The sequence below is a fragment of the Drosophila rhopaloa genome, unplaced genomic scaffold (assembly GCF_018152115.1).
Source record: "Drosophila rhopaloa isolate 14029-0021.01 unplaced genomic scaffold, ASM1815211v1 contig_163, whole genome shotgun sequence".
Taxonomy (NCBI): domain Eukaryota; kingdom Metazoa; phylum Arthropoda; class Insecta; order Diptera; family Drosophilidae; genus Drosophila; species Drosophila rhopaloa.
In genome coordinates this window covers 8442949-8461991 of record NW_025335043.1, presented here as the reverse complement: position 1 = coordinate 8461991, position 19043 = coordinate 8442949, and the positions used below count along the sequence as shown (strand labels likewise).

Here is a 19043-nt window from a genome sequence, read left to right as displayed (position 1 = left end):
ATTGCTTTCATGCTGATTTCGTTTCGCTTTGGCCTCTCACTAAACCTTGTTGGCTTTAAACTCATTTAAAGTTCCAGATCAACTTGGTTAGGCTTTGGTAGCACAGTTGAAGGATGCCACTCCAAAAATATTCCAATTAGTGTAACAGAATTTAAGCTTTGGCACTACCTTATTTGTAAGTTTTGCATTGTTGTATATAAAGTTTGGCTTTCGTTTAAGGGTGGAGCTCTAAAAAATTGACAAATGCTAAAGAAATAACTTGTTTTAATTCTTTCAGTTTTAAATAAAATGCTTTTTGATTATGAAATTTACTATTCAAATTCATAATCAGCCAGCGGAGTTCCCTGCCAAGACCTTTAAGTCTACACAATGCGGTACTTATTAAAAATATTTCTTTTAGACATACTTTAATTTTTAAAACTATCTAGGTCAGTGATGCTGCGCATCCCTATTCTAAAATATTCATGAAAGTCTGTCCGTTGCCCCTTTAAATCACATGGTTGCACCCTTTATCTGACTCCTGGACGCAAGATAGACAAAGTTGGCGTAAGTACGTCGGCCTGACTATTGTCCTCCGTGCCCTGCTTGACTGCTGCAGTTGCCCCCTTTCCATTATTGAAGTGTGCACTTCCGCAAAATGGTATTTGGAGCAAGCACATAAGCTTAACCCCTCTTTGGAGGCACCCCTGCCAATACTAGAACTGAATTTAGTGGCACTTGCAATTTTTATGGCAAACAATGAAAGGGACACCATGGTGAATAAGCTGTGTGCGCCATTGAGAGATTCGTCCCTTGGGCGATGGCTATTTATTTACATGTCTTACTAATGGAGGCTCTAATAGAGTTTTACATTTGTATATTAGGCAAAACAAGGTTTCTTGAATATTTGCTGGCGTTCATGAATCCATTTAGATATCGCTGTAAAAGGAAAAAATATAAAAACCAAATAATATTATTTACAGATGTATATGGTGCACTTACTCCATCTGGAACCAATTACGACAGGACAAACGGAATGCTCAGATAGCGGTTCAGGATCTCCAGCATGATTCAAGTTAAACCAAATGAGGGCATTACCCTTTTTGGCTTCTATGGATAACTTTAGTTTTGTAAAAACAGTAGTACCTCCCAAAGGGACATCGGTCGCCTAAATAAGGGTGAGAATATTATTTTGTCTGAAGGTTATTTGATAATTATCTTGATAGTTGTACTTCATTACTGCGATTACGCATATAGTTATATTGTTACATATTTAACACACTTACATAGATTAAAGCTGTAGCTATTCGATCGCCTCCTAATTCAGAAAAAAAGTCCGGCTGTAGAAAAGTAATATATTAGTGATTTATATTTTACTTATATGAAAAACCACTTACAGGTCTCTTGGCCAACTCCACGTAGTCCACATGCTTACCAAAATAACCACCCAAACCGTAATTGGTCAGATGGAGAGCCATATTCCCCAGCATCTCCAGACCACTCATATCTGCAATCCGGCGATTGATACTTAGGGTAAAAGGAGCAGTGGTGCCCTGAAAGGTAATAATTTTTACCACACGATCTTGGCGTTGTGGCTTTCCTTCTTTGTCAAAGTTAACATATGTCCAACCATCGTCCATGGTGGCATTAAATGTGGCTATGTCTTTCATTGCTTTAAATTCGCTTTCGTAGAGCACCTCGTGGTAAAGAACCACCAAAGGTTTCAGATTTAAAAACTCCAATTTGAGTGGTGCTATCTTAAGGAAAGGGGACGTGTCCCTATTATAACGACATATTAGTTGCGAGGAGGTTTTCTTTGGCCATTCTCCGCGGCAGCCACGTTCCAGTTTAGATGGCTTACGCTTCCGTTTAGCGGCTTCCTCTTGAAATATCTTCTCGTCCCCTGATAGATATTCATCAATTAACTTTTTAACGTTGTCATAGTTGTCTTCTCGTACGACTTTTTTGGCCAACATATCCCATTCAGAATTCTCTGTGGAAATTGCCATTGCTTTATCTAAAGTTAAAGCTGCAAAAAAGAGATGTTAATAAATTAATTTTTTTCATACATTCTAGTTTTTTGTTTAATTTTCAAAAACTATTTATCATCACCAATCAAAAGACCTATAAGCTGAGAAAATTAAATTTATTTAAATAGTCTAAAACCACAATCATTTATAAGTATACCGATTTGCAATCAGACGTTTGTACGAAAAGTTATGGGCTTAGAAGTGCAGGTTTTTGGTCACTTTTCGACCAAGCCATTTTTCGAAAATTGGAAAGGCGTTAACATGAAAATGTGTCAAAAATTTAATTAACTTTAAATTTTGAATGCAGATTTTTAGGGGCTCGAATCACAAGTCTTTAGAGGTATGCCACTTTGAAATCGGTTTAAGTTTGGTAAGGTTATGGACTCTAGAAGTCCAGTTTTGAGTCACTCTTTCAAAAGACATCGAAATATTAGAAATAACTAACATGAAAATGGGTCAAAAATTTGATCAATCCTAAATTAAAAATTTTGAATGCAGATTTTTAAAGACTCGAATCACAAGTCTTTAGAGGTATCCCACTTTGAAATCGGTTTAAGTTTGGTAAAGTTATGGACTGTAGAAGTCCAGTTTTGAGTCACTCTTTTACAAGACATCGGAAAATTAGAAATAACTAACATGAAAATGGGTCAAAAATTTGATCAATCCTAAATTAAAAATTTTGAATTCAGATTTTTAGAGAATCGAATCACAAGTCTTTAGAGGTAAGCCACTTTGAAATCGGTTTAAGTTTGGTAAAGTTATGGACTCTCGATGTCCAATTTTGAGTCACTCTTTTACAAGACATCGGAAAATTAGAAATAACTAACATGAAAATAGGTCAAAAATTTGATCAATCCTAAATTAAAAATTTTGAATGCAGATTTTTAGAGAATCGAATCACAAGTCTTTAGAGGTAAGCCACTTTAAAATCGGTTTATGTTTGGTAAAGTTATGGACTTTAGAAGTCCAGTTTTGAGTCACTCTTTTACAAGACATCGGAAAATTAGAAATAACTAACGTGAAAGTGGGTCAAAAATTTGATCAACCCTAAATAAAATATTTTGAATGCAGATTTTTAGTGACTGGAATCACAAGTCTTTAGAGGTATGCCATTTTGAAATCGGTTTAAGTTTGGTAAAGTTATGGACTCTAGAAGTCCAGTTTTGAGTCACTCTTTTACAAGACATCGGAAAATTAGAAATAACTAACATGAAAATGGGTCAAAAATTTGATCAATCCTAAATTAAAAATTTTGAATGCAGATTTTTAGAGAATCTAATCACAAGTCTTTAGAGGTAAGCCACTTTGAAATCGGTTTAAGTTTGGTAAAGTTATGGACTCTCGATGTCCAATTTTGAGTCACTCTTTTACAAGACATCGGAAAATTAGAAATAACTAACATGAAAATGAGTCAAAAATTTGATCAATCCTAAATTAAAAATTTTGAATGCAGATTTTTAGAGAATCGAATCACAAGTCTTTAGAGGTAAGCCACTTTGAAATCGGTTTAAGTTTGGTAAAGTTATAGACTCTAGAAGTCCAGTTTTGAGTCACTCTTTTACAAGACATCGGAAAATTAGAAATAACTAACATGAAAATGGGTCAAAAATTTGATCAACCCTAAATAAAAAATTTTGAAAAATTACGAAAAATCGACCCAAAAATACAAACCAAGATGAAGATAGGGATTTTTCGAAGATTAAACCACAATCATTTTGAAATATGCCACTATGAAATCGGATGTCGGTACGAAAATTATGGACTTAAGAGTGTAGTTATTGGACACTTTTCTACAAAGCCCTTTTTCGAATAATGGCAAAAATTTCATACAATTTTCCGAAACATTTTACGATAGTCCTTTGGAAGCTATGTAATTAATGCAGCCGCAAAAATAAACTTACATTCTTTGAGCAATGCCTTGGCATACTTTTTGTAGATTCTTTTTCTCTTTAAACCCAAAACTTTTTCGTAGAGTTCAACTTGGGTTAAATTATGAAGTCTTAAAGCCATGCGATACCAGTGAGTGGATGCGGAGAATTGAGATTGATTGTAATGGAAATCAGCCAAGGCAAAACAATCTGGTGCAGTCAAATGGGAGCTAAAAAATAAATTAAATAGATCTTTAATTTAATTTTGAGTCTCAGATTGTCTTACTTAAATTTCCTTCCCAATAAAAAACCCTTGGTCAAATCCTCTGCGTGCTGATCATAATATTGTTCAATTCGCGCCATTCCTTTATGGGCATCAATAAGGTCATCATCATTTGGAGCAGACTTTAGGTGCAATTCCATTTCTTTGGTTTTTTTGGTAGCTATCGCCAGCTTTAGATATCTAAGCCATTTGGGCCAATCTTGATTAAGGCGTCTTAGCAAAGGATATGCATTTAAAGGGTTGGCCATATACTCTTCCTTCTCTGCCAGCGTGTTAAACTTTTCCCTCTTTAACGTCTCCTGATATCTACGAATAGGAAGTAATGTTTGAAATGCAATTACCAGATAAATTTAATTACCAACTCTGAAAGACTTACAATTTAATAATATCCAACTTTGACTGCATTTTTTGAACGTATATCTCCAAATTATCTTTTAAAGACTCTTCAATTTCTAAAAGTTTTACCATGCTCCTCACGGAGGTACTGTATGTCATTTTCTCCTCTGAGTTATCCGTTTCTTCCTCACAAAAGTTTTTTGGAACTAAAATTAATAACAGACCAAGTTGAAACACGAACCACTTCATCTTAGCTTAGGTATACTAATGCGATGTTTTTAGTTTATTTATCAAGTAAATCCACAATTTTATGGTTTATTGGTTATGGTTGTTCAATTCGTGGTTCTGGTACAAACAAGTGGTCAGTACGTTTCCTGGTTTAACTGGTTGTAAACTTATCAAACATAATCGAAAATTATAACATTTATTACATTTTCTTTTGATTTTATAGAAACCTATTATTATTTCTAAACCAACGTCCACTGATTATTTGAATTACTTCTGAATAAAATCTATTAATAGCTGTTGGGGGATAGAAATTGGAGATGGGATAACACAAACAAATAACAAACGTAAACTTTTTTTTAATTTGAGTAATAAACTTTCACAGATTTTATGATAACTCAGAATATAGTATTTTGTTTGGACATACAGGTTCCCCAATTGGGAAAAACTTAGACGGTTTCGACTTGATTTTCTGCCTTTAAGGCTTAAGTTTCTGAATTACAGACAATAGTCGTCTCTTACGACTTGCAGGGCATGATAAACATTTGAGGTAACAAATGGATCCACTTCGTAAGAGCTGAAAAATAGTATTTTTAGATGGGTTAAAAATATAAAAAATGTGTGCAACGTACTCCATCTATCTCCATTTATGACTGGACACACTGAGTGCTGGCTTCTTATATCAGGCCTACCGTCATCGAACAAATTGAACCAGTACAAACTGCTTCCTTTTCGTGGGAAGACCGTGACTTTGATTTCTGGAAAAACTGTGGCACCACCCTGCGGCACATCGCTAGCCTGCAAATTGAGGTAAATAAATTAAAGTAACTTGAAAATTGCAATTCATATTTTGAATTCATGAAACTCACATAAAAAAGAATGCTGGCCAAGCGATCTCCCAATGCAGAAACATCAGGAGTTTCAAATCCATCGGAGGTGTAATCAAAGTGCGGTTGGAAATATGAGCCAACGCCATAGTTTGCGACTTGCAACATTTCCGTTTTCGAGAAATTGAATCCTGTCATATCCTCAATGCGACGATTGATGCGTTCCCGGATTGCAGAGGTGTCAGTCCACCAGGCATGTCGGGCCACTGTATCTCGGATTTCTGAGTCATTTCTTTTGTCCGCATAGCCGTTAGCCATATTCGTCGATTGCTCTTTAAGTACCTCAATTTCTGAATCGTAAAGTACGTTGTGATACATTCCGATATATGGGTTTATGTTGATTTCCTCGAATTTCATAGGCGCCAATCTTAAAAACGGGGTGGTGTTAAATTTGTAGCGACACACTAGTTTTGGTTTCCTGCGATACAGTCCTCGACATCCGATTTCAAATTTTGAAGCAGGGGTTTTTGTCTGATACAGTCCCCTTTCTAATTCAACATCGTTCTCGGGGCTATTCAAGTTTGACATTAATTTATACAATTCTTCTTGACTAATGTCTGCCATAGAGTTCTCCACCGCAATTAAAGCTTCTTCAACCGAGTGTAAAGGATTTGATTTATAACTTTCTTGAATTTAATATCAATTGAATAATGAGAGAAAGGTCTTAATAAAAATATAAATAATTTACCATATACGAACAATGATTTGATGTATTGGCGATAGAGGTTTTCAGATGGATTGCCCAGAATCTCATTGAATAACTCATACCTATCTTCAAGTTCTCGTTTGTAAGCAATACGATACCATTTGGCTGCTGCTTGGTAGTCACGTTGTTGGAACATTAGATTTCCCATGGCTATGAGGTCGCGATAGGTCATTCGAATACTGTAGGAGAGATTTTACTAAACATTTTGAGAACTTTAAGTTAACTTAAGTTTACTTGTATTGCTTGCCGTGCAGAAGACCTTCTGCCAAATCATCGATCCTTAAGTCATATATGTTTGCGATTCGCTTAATTCCTTTCATTGCCGACATTAAATCCACAAGACTTGGAACTTTTTCAACAAGCTTATCCAGAGATTCGAAGTCTGCGGTTTTTTATTTCAGGATTAGAACTTAGTAGAGTTTTATGAATTTAAATTTCAAGCTAAGCAACTATTAGTAAAAATTTTAACACAAGGTACTCACTTATTCCTATTGCTTTCTTAAAATAAGCGTGCCACTTTGGCAAATCCTCATGGGTGCGTCTCAAAAGTGAAAGGGCGTTCAATGGATTAGAAACATATTCCACTTTTTCTCTGGGGCTGCTATTTAATTTATAATCCACTGCAGATAAGTAACTAAAAACGAATTTGGTATGACTATCGATATAAATAACCAGAATTTAATATAATTACGCGCCAAGTGCTGGTACTTTTTTTCCTTGTTGCTTTGCAAATCTTATGAGGCTGTCGGCAAACTGTTGTTCCACATTAAGTAGCTTTAAAAGACCTACTGTGGATGAGCTGTATCGTTCTATGCTTTCATCGTAGAGTCCATCATTGATCCCCTTTACGAAAATATCTGCTAAGCAGACGAAAACTGCGAGTAAACTTACGTACCGTCTCATTTTGAATAATGAGAATTCAAGTTTAAACTGAATTTTTTTGCGCGAGAAAAAATAGTTTTGTAAGGTCTGAAATGACTTAATTGATTCGTTGCGTTGTATTATTTCTTATCATCTAAATCGTTACCTCTTCAAAACTTCAACTGTTTTATAAATGACAAGTTTCTTTTAAAAATCATTTTAATAGATTTGAAGACCAAATATGTAATAATAATATCTAAAATTTGCCTAAGTCCATTTTTTCTCTCATTTTTGGTCTGCACATTTTTGGTTCCATATATACCCATTTGGTAAGAACTGAAAATAGAAGAATAAATAAATTAAATAAATTTGATACACTTAAGATTTTGTTTTCTAGCTACCCTTTTTATTTCCTTGGAGAACTGGACATTCCAAATGCTCACTGCGAGGATCTGGGTTTCCATTATCGAATATATTGTACCAGAACAAACAGCTGCCTTTTTGGGGGAAAACAGATATTTTCAATTTTGGAAAAACCGTCGCACCACCCTGCTCCACATCGTTAGCCTGTTGATGAGGTTTAATAACAAAAAGGTGTCATTTGAGTAAAATGAAATCATTTTTACTTTTCTACAAAAGTAATCAGAATTTCGATTTGCCTTCCCGAGAATATGTACTCACATAAAATATTAATGTTCCCTTTGAATGAGAGTTTAGCAGAGAAGATGTTTTCTGATCTGACAATTTAAGGTCATCTGTAAGTGAAAATCTGAACCCCGTCATGTCGGTGATGCGTCGAAATATACGTTCCTTGACGGGATTGATTTCCAATGCAGTGTTGTTCTCCGCGTGTTGCTCTAGTTTCAAGATCTCTTCGTCATAAAGAACGTTGTGGTAAATCACAATGTCAGGATCCATGCTTAACACCTCCTGTTTAAGAGGTGCTAACCTCAGGAATGGGGATGTTGTAAAATTGTAGCTGCAAACTAGATTTCTCCGCCTGGAAAACCGTCCACGGCATCCCAATTCGTAATCATTTGGGGCTGTCTTATTTACGTTCATTTCCGAAACTATTTCCTCATCACTTTGGCTTAGCAGTTCCGATATAAGAGATTTTAAATCTGCTAGACTGGACTCCTTTAGTGCCTCATTAGTTATTGCTTGAACTTCTTTGATGGTCATCGAAAAATTTGACTGGATTATGCCTGAATGTTAAAAAGGAATAGCTAAGTAGGGTAGATCTGGTAGACAGGACTTACCAAAAATGATCATTGATTTGGCATACTGCATATACAACTTATCCTTGGGATCTCCAAGAATATTATTGATTATCGTGTCATTTCCTTCAGGTTCTTGTTTGAGGGCCATGCGAAACCACATAGAAGCTCTTTGGTAGTCTTCCATGTGGAATTTGTGTTCACCCAAAGCAATGCAATCTCGTAAGGAAAGTTTAATGCTACAAAGTAGTACCTTCAGGTTATAGGTTTTTAACAAGTAGGGGAGTGAGTACTTACTCATATTGTTTGTTATGTAGGCGACCTCTTGCTAAGTCCGTGGCCTCAAGATCGTATATCTTTTCTAGCCGCTGCATATTTCTCAGAGAGTACTCCATGTCCTTTTTATCAGGGCCCTTTGAAAGGATTTCTTCTAAGGCATACAGTTCCTCTGAATTAATGATATAATACTTATTTTAATTCTTATATTTAAATGGTAGGTAGAGAAACCTAAGAATTCAATTAGTTTACAAAACTATATCGAGTTTGTATTGGTATTATATCAAGAATACATATAATAAATAGATGTTATATTTCCCCACAGAATATTCTTACCCAATCCCACAATCTGCTGTGAGTAATTGTGCCATTTGGGCAAATCTTGATGTGTGCGTCTCACTAGACTGAAAGCATTTAATGGATTACTAACATACTTCTCCCTTTCTTCTAAGCTTTCCCTGACCCCATAATCAATTGATTCTATATATCTGTGGAAAATAGATCTGACTTTAGAGATTCTATTTTTTTTAATCATGCCTTACGCTTGCAGATTCTTAACCTTCTCTTCCATTTTATTAGTGTATGCCTTTATGTTTTCTATAAATTGCTGGTCCATTTCCAATAGTTTCAAAAGTCCCGTGATTGAAGAGCTATATAATTCATTGTTTTCATCGTTTATAGAATTTTTGGCACTTTCGGCAATAAGTTGCGCCCAGAATAGTAAAAGTATTAGCAAACTGTGACACTTTCTCATTTTTACTGTCTTGAATATGAACGGTAGTCAAAAAAACAACTAAATTCGATTGGGATCTAGCGTCACTAATTAATTTGTTATACTTGTGAAAATCAAACTTTATTTTAAAGCCCAAGTACACGTCACTGATCAAAAGCTTTTTTTCCGAAACCTTGTACTGCAGGGCTTCACAAATATTTGTGGCTTGTAGTGTATCCATTTGGTAATTGCTGAAAGGAGATATTTAAGTTAACAATTTAAATATTAAGATTTAATACTCACTCCATCTGGAACCGACTATAACAGGACATACAGAATGCAAGGATCGCGGATCTGGTGTTTCATCATCGAAATCATTGAACCAAAATAGAGCGTTGCCTTTTTTGGGCTCCACCGCCACCTTAATATCTGGGAAAACGGTTTGGCCACCTTGTGAAACTTCTCCAGCCTGTTCATTAAATCTATTTAGTATCAAGACGTCTTAAAAAAGTTATTTTAATACCTACATAAAAGATAAAGCTGGCGATTCGATCTCCCAAAGTGTTGTCGGCATCATCTTTTGTTAGGCGCTCTGAAAAATAGTCGAAATGTGGCTTGAAGTATCCGCCCACACCAAAATTAGCCAGTTGTAAAGCGGGAAACTCCTCCAGTTTGAAGCCTGTTATGTCAGAAATGAGTTGATTGATTCGATCTCTGAACGGGGATTTTTTCCTTTCCCAATAGATGCGAGCCACAATTTCCATGGAACTATCTGATCCAGACCATCCAGTGCCCATTTCTTCTATAGTTCCTTTCATTTCCTCGATATCCCTGTCCGATATTACATCATGCACCATTACAATGTAAGGGTCACGGCTCATTTCCTCCATTTTTAGAGGGGCTAATTTTAAAAACATGTTTGTAGTGGAATTGTAACGACAGGAGAGATTGGTCGGCTTGGGGAAGAGTCCTTGACATCCAATATTATGGGCATTTGGATTTGTCTTTAATATATCTGAAGCATTTTTACTTTCCTTATTCAATTGGCTAAGTTTTGAGCTGATAATCTCCTCCAAGTCTTTTTGTTTGGCATCTTTCAATTGGCTGCTTACTAATTTATGGATGGTTTTATTACTCAATGATTGACCCGACAAATAAATGCCTGCACAGGAAAAATATATTATAAATATTATAATTATACAACCGTACCTTCAAGGTTATAAAATATTTTGAAAATCTCTCTAATATTTTTGTCATATTAACTAACATTTACTTACTGCGAGTGATTATCGATGTGGCAAAGGCTTCTAGTTCAAGGCTCTTTAAATTACTGATAATGTCCTGACTCAGTTCTGTGGTTAGACTTAAAGCTTCTTGGAACCATAAAAGTGATCGGTGAAAGTATCCAACTTCAAATTTATGGTGAGCCAATGCCAGACAATCCCTCATGTTGAGTTTATAGCTGGTTAAAAAGTATAACAAACAAAATAAATTTATCAATGAATAACCTATATTATTTGGATTTTCTTTTGCATATATTTTAGACTGACTTGAATTGTGTGCTTTGAAGTAAGCCACTTGCTATATCTTTCGCTTGAAGATCATAGGTTGTCTCGATGCGATGCATTGCTTTTAGTGTTTCGTTCATGTCAAAGGACTCAGGAACTTTACTCAGGATCTCCTCCATCGCATTCAGTTGTAGAAGGCCCAGTGGTTTCTTAGTGTAGTTTTGCCATTTGGGCCAATCCTGATGTAGTCTTCTGATCAATCCAAAAGCATTTAGCGGATTGGAAACAAACTTCTCCCTCTTTTTATGAGTCTTGTGCGGTGACCTCGTTAAGGTATCTAGATAACTAATCCATTGCCGGAATTCAAGATATAAAACTTAGTTTCTGGGGATGTGTACTTACATATTTATATTGTCGACTTTCTCCTGCAAGACATTGGTATAGATCGTAAAATTCTCCATAAACTCTTGCTCCAGTTTTAAGAGTCTTACTAGTCCCAGAACTGAGGAACTATAATAATCCTTATTATATAATAAATCTAATTTCTCATTTTCATCCGGGCTTATGGAAAAATTTTGTTGGACTAGGATAAGCAGAAATATGAATACCGATATATTCCGCATTGTTTGACAATTTCCAATGGATTGCAGTAAAAACAAAAATAATTAGAGTCAAGCGGAAATTGTTGTCTAAATTATTTATTTAACGCTTATAATTTCATGCTTTAGGCACGTGGACTATTCCACTTGAATTTATATGTTAAAGTCTTCATACTTTTTTACAAGGTTTGGAAAACATTAGAGGGTTTTGGTGTAACCATTTGGAGAGGGCTAAAAATAAAGATTTTTTAAATTTGTTATTTAACTTAAAATTACTTATAACTTACTCCATTTAGAGCCCACAATAACCGGACACGACAAGTGAATAATATCTTCGTTAGCATCCATTTCATTATTTAGATTTTGCCACACCACAGCGCTGCCTTTTTGGGGCCAAATAGTCAGATTTAAATGCGGAAAAACAAGGGCACCACCTTCGGTCACATCGTTTAACTAAAGTAATTAATTAATATATTTAAAAAAACTAGCATACACTATTTGTACGCATATACTTACAAAAAACTTAATGCTTGTAAGGCGATCTCCTAGTTCTGCCTGAAATACCAATATTTTATTTCCAATTTTTCTGATTATATTATCAGCTTACCGTTTGATCCTGTAATTCTATGTTATCAAAATGATAGTTTTTAAACCCACACATACCATAGTTGAATATCAAAAAATCTTTATCCTCTTTTACGTTATCTCCTGTGATATCCCTAATTCGTTGATTTAACGGACTTTGATGCTCCCCATATATCTTAGCAAACTTTAGGTTAAAGTCATCACTATTTAGGTATCGCAAAGGACCCTTTAGTAAAGGAAGTGAAATATTTTTCATCCCTGAGATTTCGCTGTCAAAGATTACATCATGATAAATTGCTATGTGCGGATCTAAGCTGAGAATCTCAACTTTGAGTGGGGCAATCCTTAGAAAGTCTGTTGTTCCACTTTCATAGTAACAACTAAAATAGTTTTTGGACTCCCATAATCCTTGACAACCTGATTTGTCGGTCCATGGGGCTGTGTAATACTAGCATAGAAGAAATATGTAAACAGTTTATATTTACGTTGTAGTGCTAGCACTTACAGTGGGATCAGGAACATCAATCTTAGCTTCTTCATAAACTTTTCTCTGAAGTAACCAGAGATCAGCATCCAAATCTGATACGTTTCGAAGAATATTCAAGGCGGCACTACGAAAACCTTCCCAATGATAAATGAAATAAGATGCAAAATATTGAAGCCACCCAAACTAACTTACCTTTGATTATCAAAATTTTTGTGTAATTTGTGTATAAATCAGACAGCTTAAAGTCAAATACCTCCCTATAGACTTGGCCATCCCGATTTTCATCGTAGTGTTCCACAGCAGTTTTAAAATAACTAAAAGCAGCTCTATCCTCATTCAATATAAGGCAAGCCTTAGCCAAAAGCTGGCAATTTAAGGTAGTTAAATTGACACTAAAAAAATATATGAAAAATGGGACAGTAAAAAGTGTAATAGTATAATTAGACAGTGATTATTAAGATTGTATAAAGTCTGATAAATATTCCAAAACTTCGTTACTAACTTGTATTTTTGGCTCCCTAGGATTCCCTTTGCAATGTCAACCGGCTGTAGATTGTAGGTTCGTTGCATTGTTATTATTCCATTCGTGGCATCCAAAAGATCCTGATCAGTGGGTTGCGATTCGTCCAAACCTTTTTTAATAGCTTCAAGGTGATTCAAGCCGACCTGTTTGGACATAAATAACTCAATCTCAGTCCAATCCTCATGCAGTCGTCGAATGAGGGAAAAGGCGTTGAGTGGATGGGCTACGAACTGTTGTGGGTTTTTTCGAGAAATTTCTCGTTTGGATTGTACTTTTTGAAGAAAACTAAACAGGTAGAAAAGTAAAATTAAATAAATATACAGCTGACTTATAATCACCTTTCTATATCATCGATTTTGTCCTTTAAGGCTTTTGTATAGTTCGTTAACTCGCTGATGAATAAGCCCTCCATGTCCACTAGACCTTTCATTCCAGCTATAGACATGGCTGAATCAGTCAAAATTTCAAAAAGTGCCCCCGGAAGAAAAATTGAAATGAAACCAATTGTGAACATTGAGCACATGTTTCTTTCTATTGGCAGTACAAAATGAACTGCATAAATATTTTCTTACCTTACAGACTATTAAATCGTCGATCAGGGCATAGCAAATGCATTTCTCAGGAAAACCAAATGTCGCAAGATAAGTTTTAAGAAACCTCAATATGTGTAGAATATGTAAATGAAAATAAATTTATTCTTAATATATAAATCGTATTGTCAGAAAAGTTTAGTAGAAACTCGGTGTCTATAATTATTATTAATAATAAGTTTAAAATTTGTATGTGGTTTTAATTAGTATTTGAATCGCCCAATATTAAATCTTGCAAGCCTAACTAACGTTTTTTGACAAGGTTGTTAAAAATGAGTCTAAACTTAAAATTATATTTCCTAGCATTTAGTTTACTTTAGCTACTGTCATGCTTCAGTTTTGTGTTCTTGTATTTTTACTAAATGGAATTGGTTTGAGCAATGAAGAACCAATAGAACCATCATCGCATGGGTATGCATTAAGCCAAGCTCACATGTTGCCATTATTGTCACTAAAGGAAAAGGCGGTTAGGATCCTGCAAAACTATGCAGATGATCTTAGAAAAAGATTATCACATATCAAACTGTAAGAAACTAGTTTTGTAAGAAAATGTATATACTGAAAATTTATTACTCTTTTAGAGCCATTAATCAACTGGAAAATCTTCTTAAGACCAATCATTCGTCAAATTCTTTCTACACTTTTAAATTAACACGCCAATTATATTTTGACTGGCAAAATTGGTTGCATTTTCTAAAAGAAAAACACGGTTTTGAAGAAATTACCAATTTACAAAACTTGCGAGAAAACATGCCTACAAAGATAGACTATAATGAAGCTCTTTATGGCATGTATCGATTGCAGTCAACCTACAGACTTGACCCAGCTGAAATGTCAATTGGTTTGCTAAGAGGAAAGCAATACAGGTTAGTGTGATCGTTTTTAAATTTTATTTAAAAACCATTTAAAGTTCATATAACTTATTTATTATAATAGGTGCAAGAAATTTGGTGTTTTGGAGTACCTAATGATGGGCTCTGTTTTTTATCTCGACGAAAAGTTCCAGGGAGCAGAACGTTGGTTTAAATTGGCTCTGGAAAACTACAATAATGAGTCGAATTCGAAGAAGTTTGATATTTTTGGTCTATCTAATGAATTTATTTTGAAACTGCTTATGAAGGCTGCTCAGAGTTCCGGTCGTTATAAGGCCGCTTTGGAATATGCAAATAAAGCACAGAACTTAAATCAAAGTCAAACATTTTGGCATCAACAGATTCCCAGACTAAAAAAGTTGAGTTCGATACCGGAAGTACTTAAACCGGAAAAGCCAAATCATTTTTTATTTAAACCAGCTTGTCGCATGGAATACCCCGCAAAAAAATATTTGCGTTGTCATCTTCTACACTACTCACCGTTTCTTCAGTTGGCTCCCATAAAAATGGAGGAGTTGAATCTTGATCCACCTATAAATATTTACCACAATCTCATCCATAATGAAGAAATTGTGTTGCTAAAGACTCTATCAAATCCACACTTAAAGCGCAGCATGTTTTTCACCAGTGCAAATGAGGTAATTGAAGACTTCTCTAATCTGCGCACATGCAAGACAATGCGCTTAAAGGATAATGCTCATCATAACTTAATGAAGAATTTGAATCAACGTGTTATGGATGCCACGGGCTTAGATGTAAAAGATTCAGAGGAGTTGCAAATCAGTAACTATGGTATTGGTGGACATTTATATGAGCACCAGGACTCAGCACAATCAACTAATAGTTCGTTTTGGAAATACGGCAATCGAATTATTACGGCTTTGTATTATGTAAGAACTAATGAAAAAATTAGTATTAATTTTGACAGAGTTTTTTCAGCTAAGCGACGTTGAGCAAGGTGGTGAAACGGTTTTTCCCTATCTGGATCTACGAGTTCATACTCAAAAAGGATCCTTGCTGGTATGGTACAATCTTTTATTAAATGGAACCTGCGATTGGAGAGTAACACATGTATCTTGCCCCATTTTGAAGGGTGACAAATGGAGTAAGTCTTTGGCCATTTATATAAACCATTTTATATTATATTTCGGCGTTTTTCAGTTGCCACCAAATGGCTTCGAGAAAATGCTCAAATGTTTATTCGACCTTGTCCATTGAAGATAAAGCCACCGCAAGAATATAATGCAAAGATTATTGATAAAATGTTTATGAATGAAAATTTATAAAGTTTAAAGTTTATATAACATTTTATATTTTATATATAAATAATAAATCTATATGGTGTAATAACGCGATTAATTTGTATTAAATTTATTTAAAAAATATTTATTGTATGTTCTTTATGATAAATTTGTTTTTCCATTTTTAGCAACCCTATTTTTTTGAGGATATTTAGCGATGTTGCCCATTAAGCTTCGTGCAAAATCTACCATGATGCATAACGAATTTCCCATAATGTAAAATACATTAAAAAGCGTTGGTTTTTTTTTTATAAATAGTCAGTCTGTTCTAATGATTGAAATGTTGCTATTCTTCGTAGTGTTAATTGCTGGCTTTGGCCTGCAAGTTAAAGGCCAAGTTTTATCCACACCAATTTCTTATGACTTTGCAATATCCTTAGAATCACAATTGACATTGTTGAAGTGGAAAGAAACCCATGTACGAAATCTTTTCAACTATAGAGAATCATTGGATAAGCACTTAAAAGAAATTAAGCTGTAAGAGCAAAAATAATTTATGTAATGGCAGAACAGATTACTTAAATGAGTTTATATATCAACATTTTTTTCTTCTTTACAGAGCCATAAATTATTCAGAAAATCTGTTAAAATCCGCTTCGCAATTTCAGCACAATGCATTGAGTGAGTTTAAAGTTTTAAGGCACATTCACAAGGATTGGCCCAAATACTTAAAATTGTTAAAAAAAGAACTGGGGACCAAAGAGATTTCACTATCTCAGGAATTATTAATAAAGCAACCCACGTCTGAAGACTTTGAGGAATCCTTAGGTGCTATTTATAGACTTCAAACCGTGTATAACTTGGACTCTTCTGACATGGTAGAAGGCATATTAGATGGCAATAACTTCAAGTAAGAATTTTCTATATCCTTATTATTTAGTATAATTTTTCAAAATATCTTTAGTGCCAAGAAATGGAGTATTGATGAGTGTTTAATACTCGGGCTAATGTATCAAAACTTCAAACATTACGACCAAGCGGATTATTGGTTACAACTGGCTCTTTATCATTACGAAAAGCATCCGAATCCGGATGACCTCAAAATTAAGCTTTGGAGTTATCCCAACTTGTTGGAATTTTTGATGGAGGCCAAGAAGGGACTTGGTAAGTTAATATATAATTTTTATATATCTAGGAAGAGAGAATTTATTAATAATTTAATACAGGTATTTTTATTTTGCTTGATTATATATTTTCGAAAAAAATAAGACTTTTTTAGATCAACCTTTTTTGACAACTTATTTTATATGACAGTTGTAAACGTCTGAATTCGATAAACTTTGGTCAAATAAAGCCAATCTCTAAAATCACATACAATAGCGACATCTCGATATAAATTGAATTTAAATAAAATAGTTACATATTTTTGATCACAAACACTTTATTTATTTATAAATTAATTAAAGTTTTACAATATTATTTTAACAGTTTTTATTAAAGCTATTCGATTTGTTGTACAGTTATTATTAATACATTTTTAATTGTAGGTCTTTACTTGGAAGCGAAACAACTTGCGACTAAGTTACTTTCAATAGTTCCCAGGCAGTCTTATATGTTAAAGCAACTGCCAAAGCTGGATTATCTGCAAGCAAATCCACCCAATCTTAAAGAAAGAAAAAAGGATTTTCAGATCCAGAAAACCATTTGCTCAAAGCATTATCCAAAACAAATATCACGGAAACTCATTTGCCGATATACAAATTGGACACCATTTCTTATTTTGGCACCTTTAAAAATAGAGTTGTTGTCCATTAATCCAACTGTATTTATAATTCCCGATTTCGTCACTCAAAAGGATATAGAAATATTGAAGGCTGTTTCTAGGCCAAAACTTCAGCGCAATCAACACCTGTCATGGAATTGCAGTTGTAAAATCTCAACTCTATATAGCTCTTCGCATAATATTGTTCACAAAATGAATCGTCGAATCAATGATGTCACAGGATTTAAAATGAACAAAAATCAAATGCTTGAAGTTATTAATTATGGTATTGCTGGTAACTACAATCCCGATGATACCACAAAGTCCCGGAGCAACCACTTAGCGAACGCTTTGATATATGTAAGAATATTAATTTATCATTAAGACTTGATATATTAATAATTTTTCTCCAAATACCTTAGTTAAGTAACGCTGAAAAGGGAGGAGAGATTGTATTCCCCTCTCTCGAAGTAAAAGTAAAACCCAAGAAGGGTACTATGCTAGTTTGGGTTAATCCCGAAGGGAGTGTTCTTTATCATCAGTGCCCTCTTTTAAAGGGAAATATGTGGTGTAAGTACATGCGATTTATTTATTAATTCCTAACGACATTTTTATCTTCTTTTAGTGGCCAACAAAATGTTGAAATGAGCTTTTTATTGCATTATTTATGTACTTTTGTGAACGCCCTTGACATATGTTTATTCCAATTTAAACTCTTGGCACTGAGTTATTACAAAAGTCTGCACAGGTCTATAAATATTTGATATCAAAAAGAAAATTCATCCCGACAAATACACACACTTCACAATTACATGCCATATATTTAATAACAATTTAATGGTGAATGGTAAAATTTGTTATGAATTAAATTCAATTTAAAGTCGAGTGAATAATTATTTTCTTTTACTTGAATTTAAACGAAATGAAATCTGAAGTATTGAGCTGTACAAAAAGGGTTCGAATTATTTCATTCATTTTTATCAAGGGCATTATTTGTTTTTTATGTTATTTTGCCTTTCGGGTGATAAATATATCTCTAAAGCAAACATGTGGTGCTTGCTCACTTCGAGCTAACTTTTAATGTGTCTACCATAAACAATTCGAATGGCTCGAGTGCCATATATGTTCGACTGAATTATAATGACGCGACACTTAAACCATAAAAATGGCAAATTTACACTTGTGTGAATGGGGGTGTGTCCAATGGATGGATGGCATTTGTATAACCTCTGTGTCTGGCTGGGTTTCTGTTTCTGATTCTGATTCGGATTAGGATTCGGGTTCTTGCGCCACAGCTGGCTGCGATTGTCTTTGTCTGCCTCTGTTTTTGTTGCAATCAATTCCTCTTGAATAAACAAATCACTTAGGGGTCCTGTCTGAGTCGAGATGAGCTGAAGTATGACTGTCAGACCATGGCAAATCAAATGTACAAGCATGTGATAATCGTATGCGGATTAAAATGCTTGTGCCGAACAATCTTTGGCATTAAAAAGCAA

The 19043-nt window shown here is 34.5% G+C and overlaps 7 protein-coding genes across 7 annotated transcripts; 2 read left to right on the top strand and 5 right to left on the bottom strand.

Moving 5' to 3' along the window:
• Positions 1 to 760: 760 nt before the first annotated feature.
• On the bottom strand, positions 761 to 4735 carry LOC108041651 (prolyl 4-hydroxylase subunit alpha-1). The gene is made up of 7 exons (XM_017119627.2): positions 4537 to 4735; positions 4164 to 4466; positions 3911 to 4107; positions 1377 to 2008; positions 1266 to 1319; positions 982 to 1147; positions 761 to 918 (listed from the first exon to the last, which is right to left on the bottom strand). The coding sequence occupies exons 1-7, from the start codon at positions 4653 to 4655 to the stop codon at positions 860 to 862; spliced, it is 1530 nt and encodes a 509-aa protein (XP_016975116.1). The 5' UTR covers positions 4656 to 4735; the 3' UTR covers positions 761 to 859.
• Positions 4736 to 5167: 432 nt separating this feature from the next.
• On the bottom strand, positions 5168 to 7217 carry LOC108041646 (prolyl 4-hydroxylase subunit alpha-1). The gene is made up of 7 exons (XM_017119622.2): positions 7006 to 7217; positions 6797 to 6948; positions 6549 to 6696; positions 6297 to 6493; positions 5591 to 6234; positions 5354 to 5519; positions 5168 to 5298 (listed from the first exon to the last, which is right to left on the bottom strand). The coding sequence occupies exons 1-7, from the start codon at positions 7215 to 7217 to the stop codon at positions 5240 to 5242; spliced, it is 1578 nt and encodes a 525-aa protein (XP_016975111.2). The 3' UTR covers positions 5168 to 5239.
• A 214-nt stretch (positions 7218 to 7431) lies between these two features.
• Positions 7432 to 9422, bottom strand: LOC108041647 (prolyl 4-hydroxylase subunit alpha-2). Its single transcript, XM_017119623.2, has 7 exons — positions 9211 to 9422; positions 9005 to 9156; positions 8690 to 8840; positions 8435 to 8631; positions 7857 to 8380; positions 7577 to 7742; positions 7432 to 7511 (listed from the first exon to the last, which is right to left on the bottom strand). The coding sequence occupies exons 1-7, from the start codon at positions 9420 to 9422 to the stop codon at positions 7432 to 7434; spliced, it is 1482 nt and encodes a 493-aa protein (XP_016975112.1).
• A 106-nt stretch (positions 9423 to 9528) lies between these two features.
• On the bottom strand, positions 9529 to 11511 carry LOC108041652 (prolyl 4-hydroxylase subunit alpha-1). Its single transcript, XM_017119628.2, has 6 exons — positions 11291 to 11511; positions 10931 to 11233; positions 10658 to 10842; positions 9908 to 10542; positions 9684 to 9849; positions 9529 to 9631 (listed from the first exon to the last, which is right to left on the bottom strand). The coding sequence occupies exons 1-6, from the start codon at positions 11509 to 11511 to the stop codon at positions 9552 to 9554; spliced, it is 1590 nt and encodes a 529-aa protein (XP_016975117.2). The 3' UTR covers positions 9529 to 9551.
• A 59-nt stretch (positions 11512 to 11570) lies between these two features.
• Positions 11571 to 13672, bottom strand: LOC108041653 (prolyl 4-hydroxylase subunit alpha-1). Its single transcript, XM_017119630.2, has 9 exons — positions 13655 to 13672; positions 13421 to 13529; positions 13062 to 13367; positions 12752 to 12951; positions 12578 to 12693; positions 12095 to 12520; positions 12004 to 12042; positions 11775 to 11940; positions 11571 to 11718 (listed from the first exon to the last, which is right to left on the bottom strand). The coding sequence occupies exons 2-9, from the start codon at positions 13525 to 13527 to the stop codon at positions 11657 to 11659; spliced, it is 1422 nt and encodes a 473-aa protein (XP_016975119.1). The 5' UTR covers positions 13528 to 13529; positions 13655 to 13672; the 3' UTR covers positions 11571 to 11656.
• Positions 13673 to 14014: 342 nt separating this feature from the next.
• LOC108041654 (prolyl 4-hydroxylase subunit alpha-2-like) lies at positions 14015 to 15850 on the top strand. Its single transcript, XM_017119631.2, has 5 exons — positions 14015 to 14197; positions 14254 to 14538; positions 14609 to 15434; positions 15484 to 15649; positions 15706 to 15850. The coding sequence occupies exons 1-5, from the start codon at positions 14106 to 14108 to the stop codon at positions 15828 to 15830; spliced, it is 1494 nt and encodes a 497-aa protein (XP_016975120.2). The 5' UTR covers positions 14015 to 14105; the 3' UTR covers positions 15831 to 15850.
• A 275-nt stretch (positions 15851 to 16125) lies between these two features.
• On the top strand, positions 16126 to 18432 carry LOC108041650 (prolyl 4-hydroxylase subunit alpha-1-like). The gene is made up of 6 exons (XM_017119626.2): positions 16126 to 16322; positions 16405 to 16695; positions 16750 to 16949; positions 17333 to 17907; positions 17970 to 18117; positions 18173 to 18432. The coding sequence occupies exons 1-6, from the start codon at positions 16126 to 16128 to the stop codon at positions 18193 to 18195; spliced, it is 1434 nt and encodes a 477-aa protein (XP_016975115.2). The 3' UTR covers positions 18196 to 18432.
• Positions 18433 to 19043: the final 611 nt, after the last annotated feature.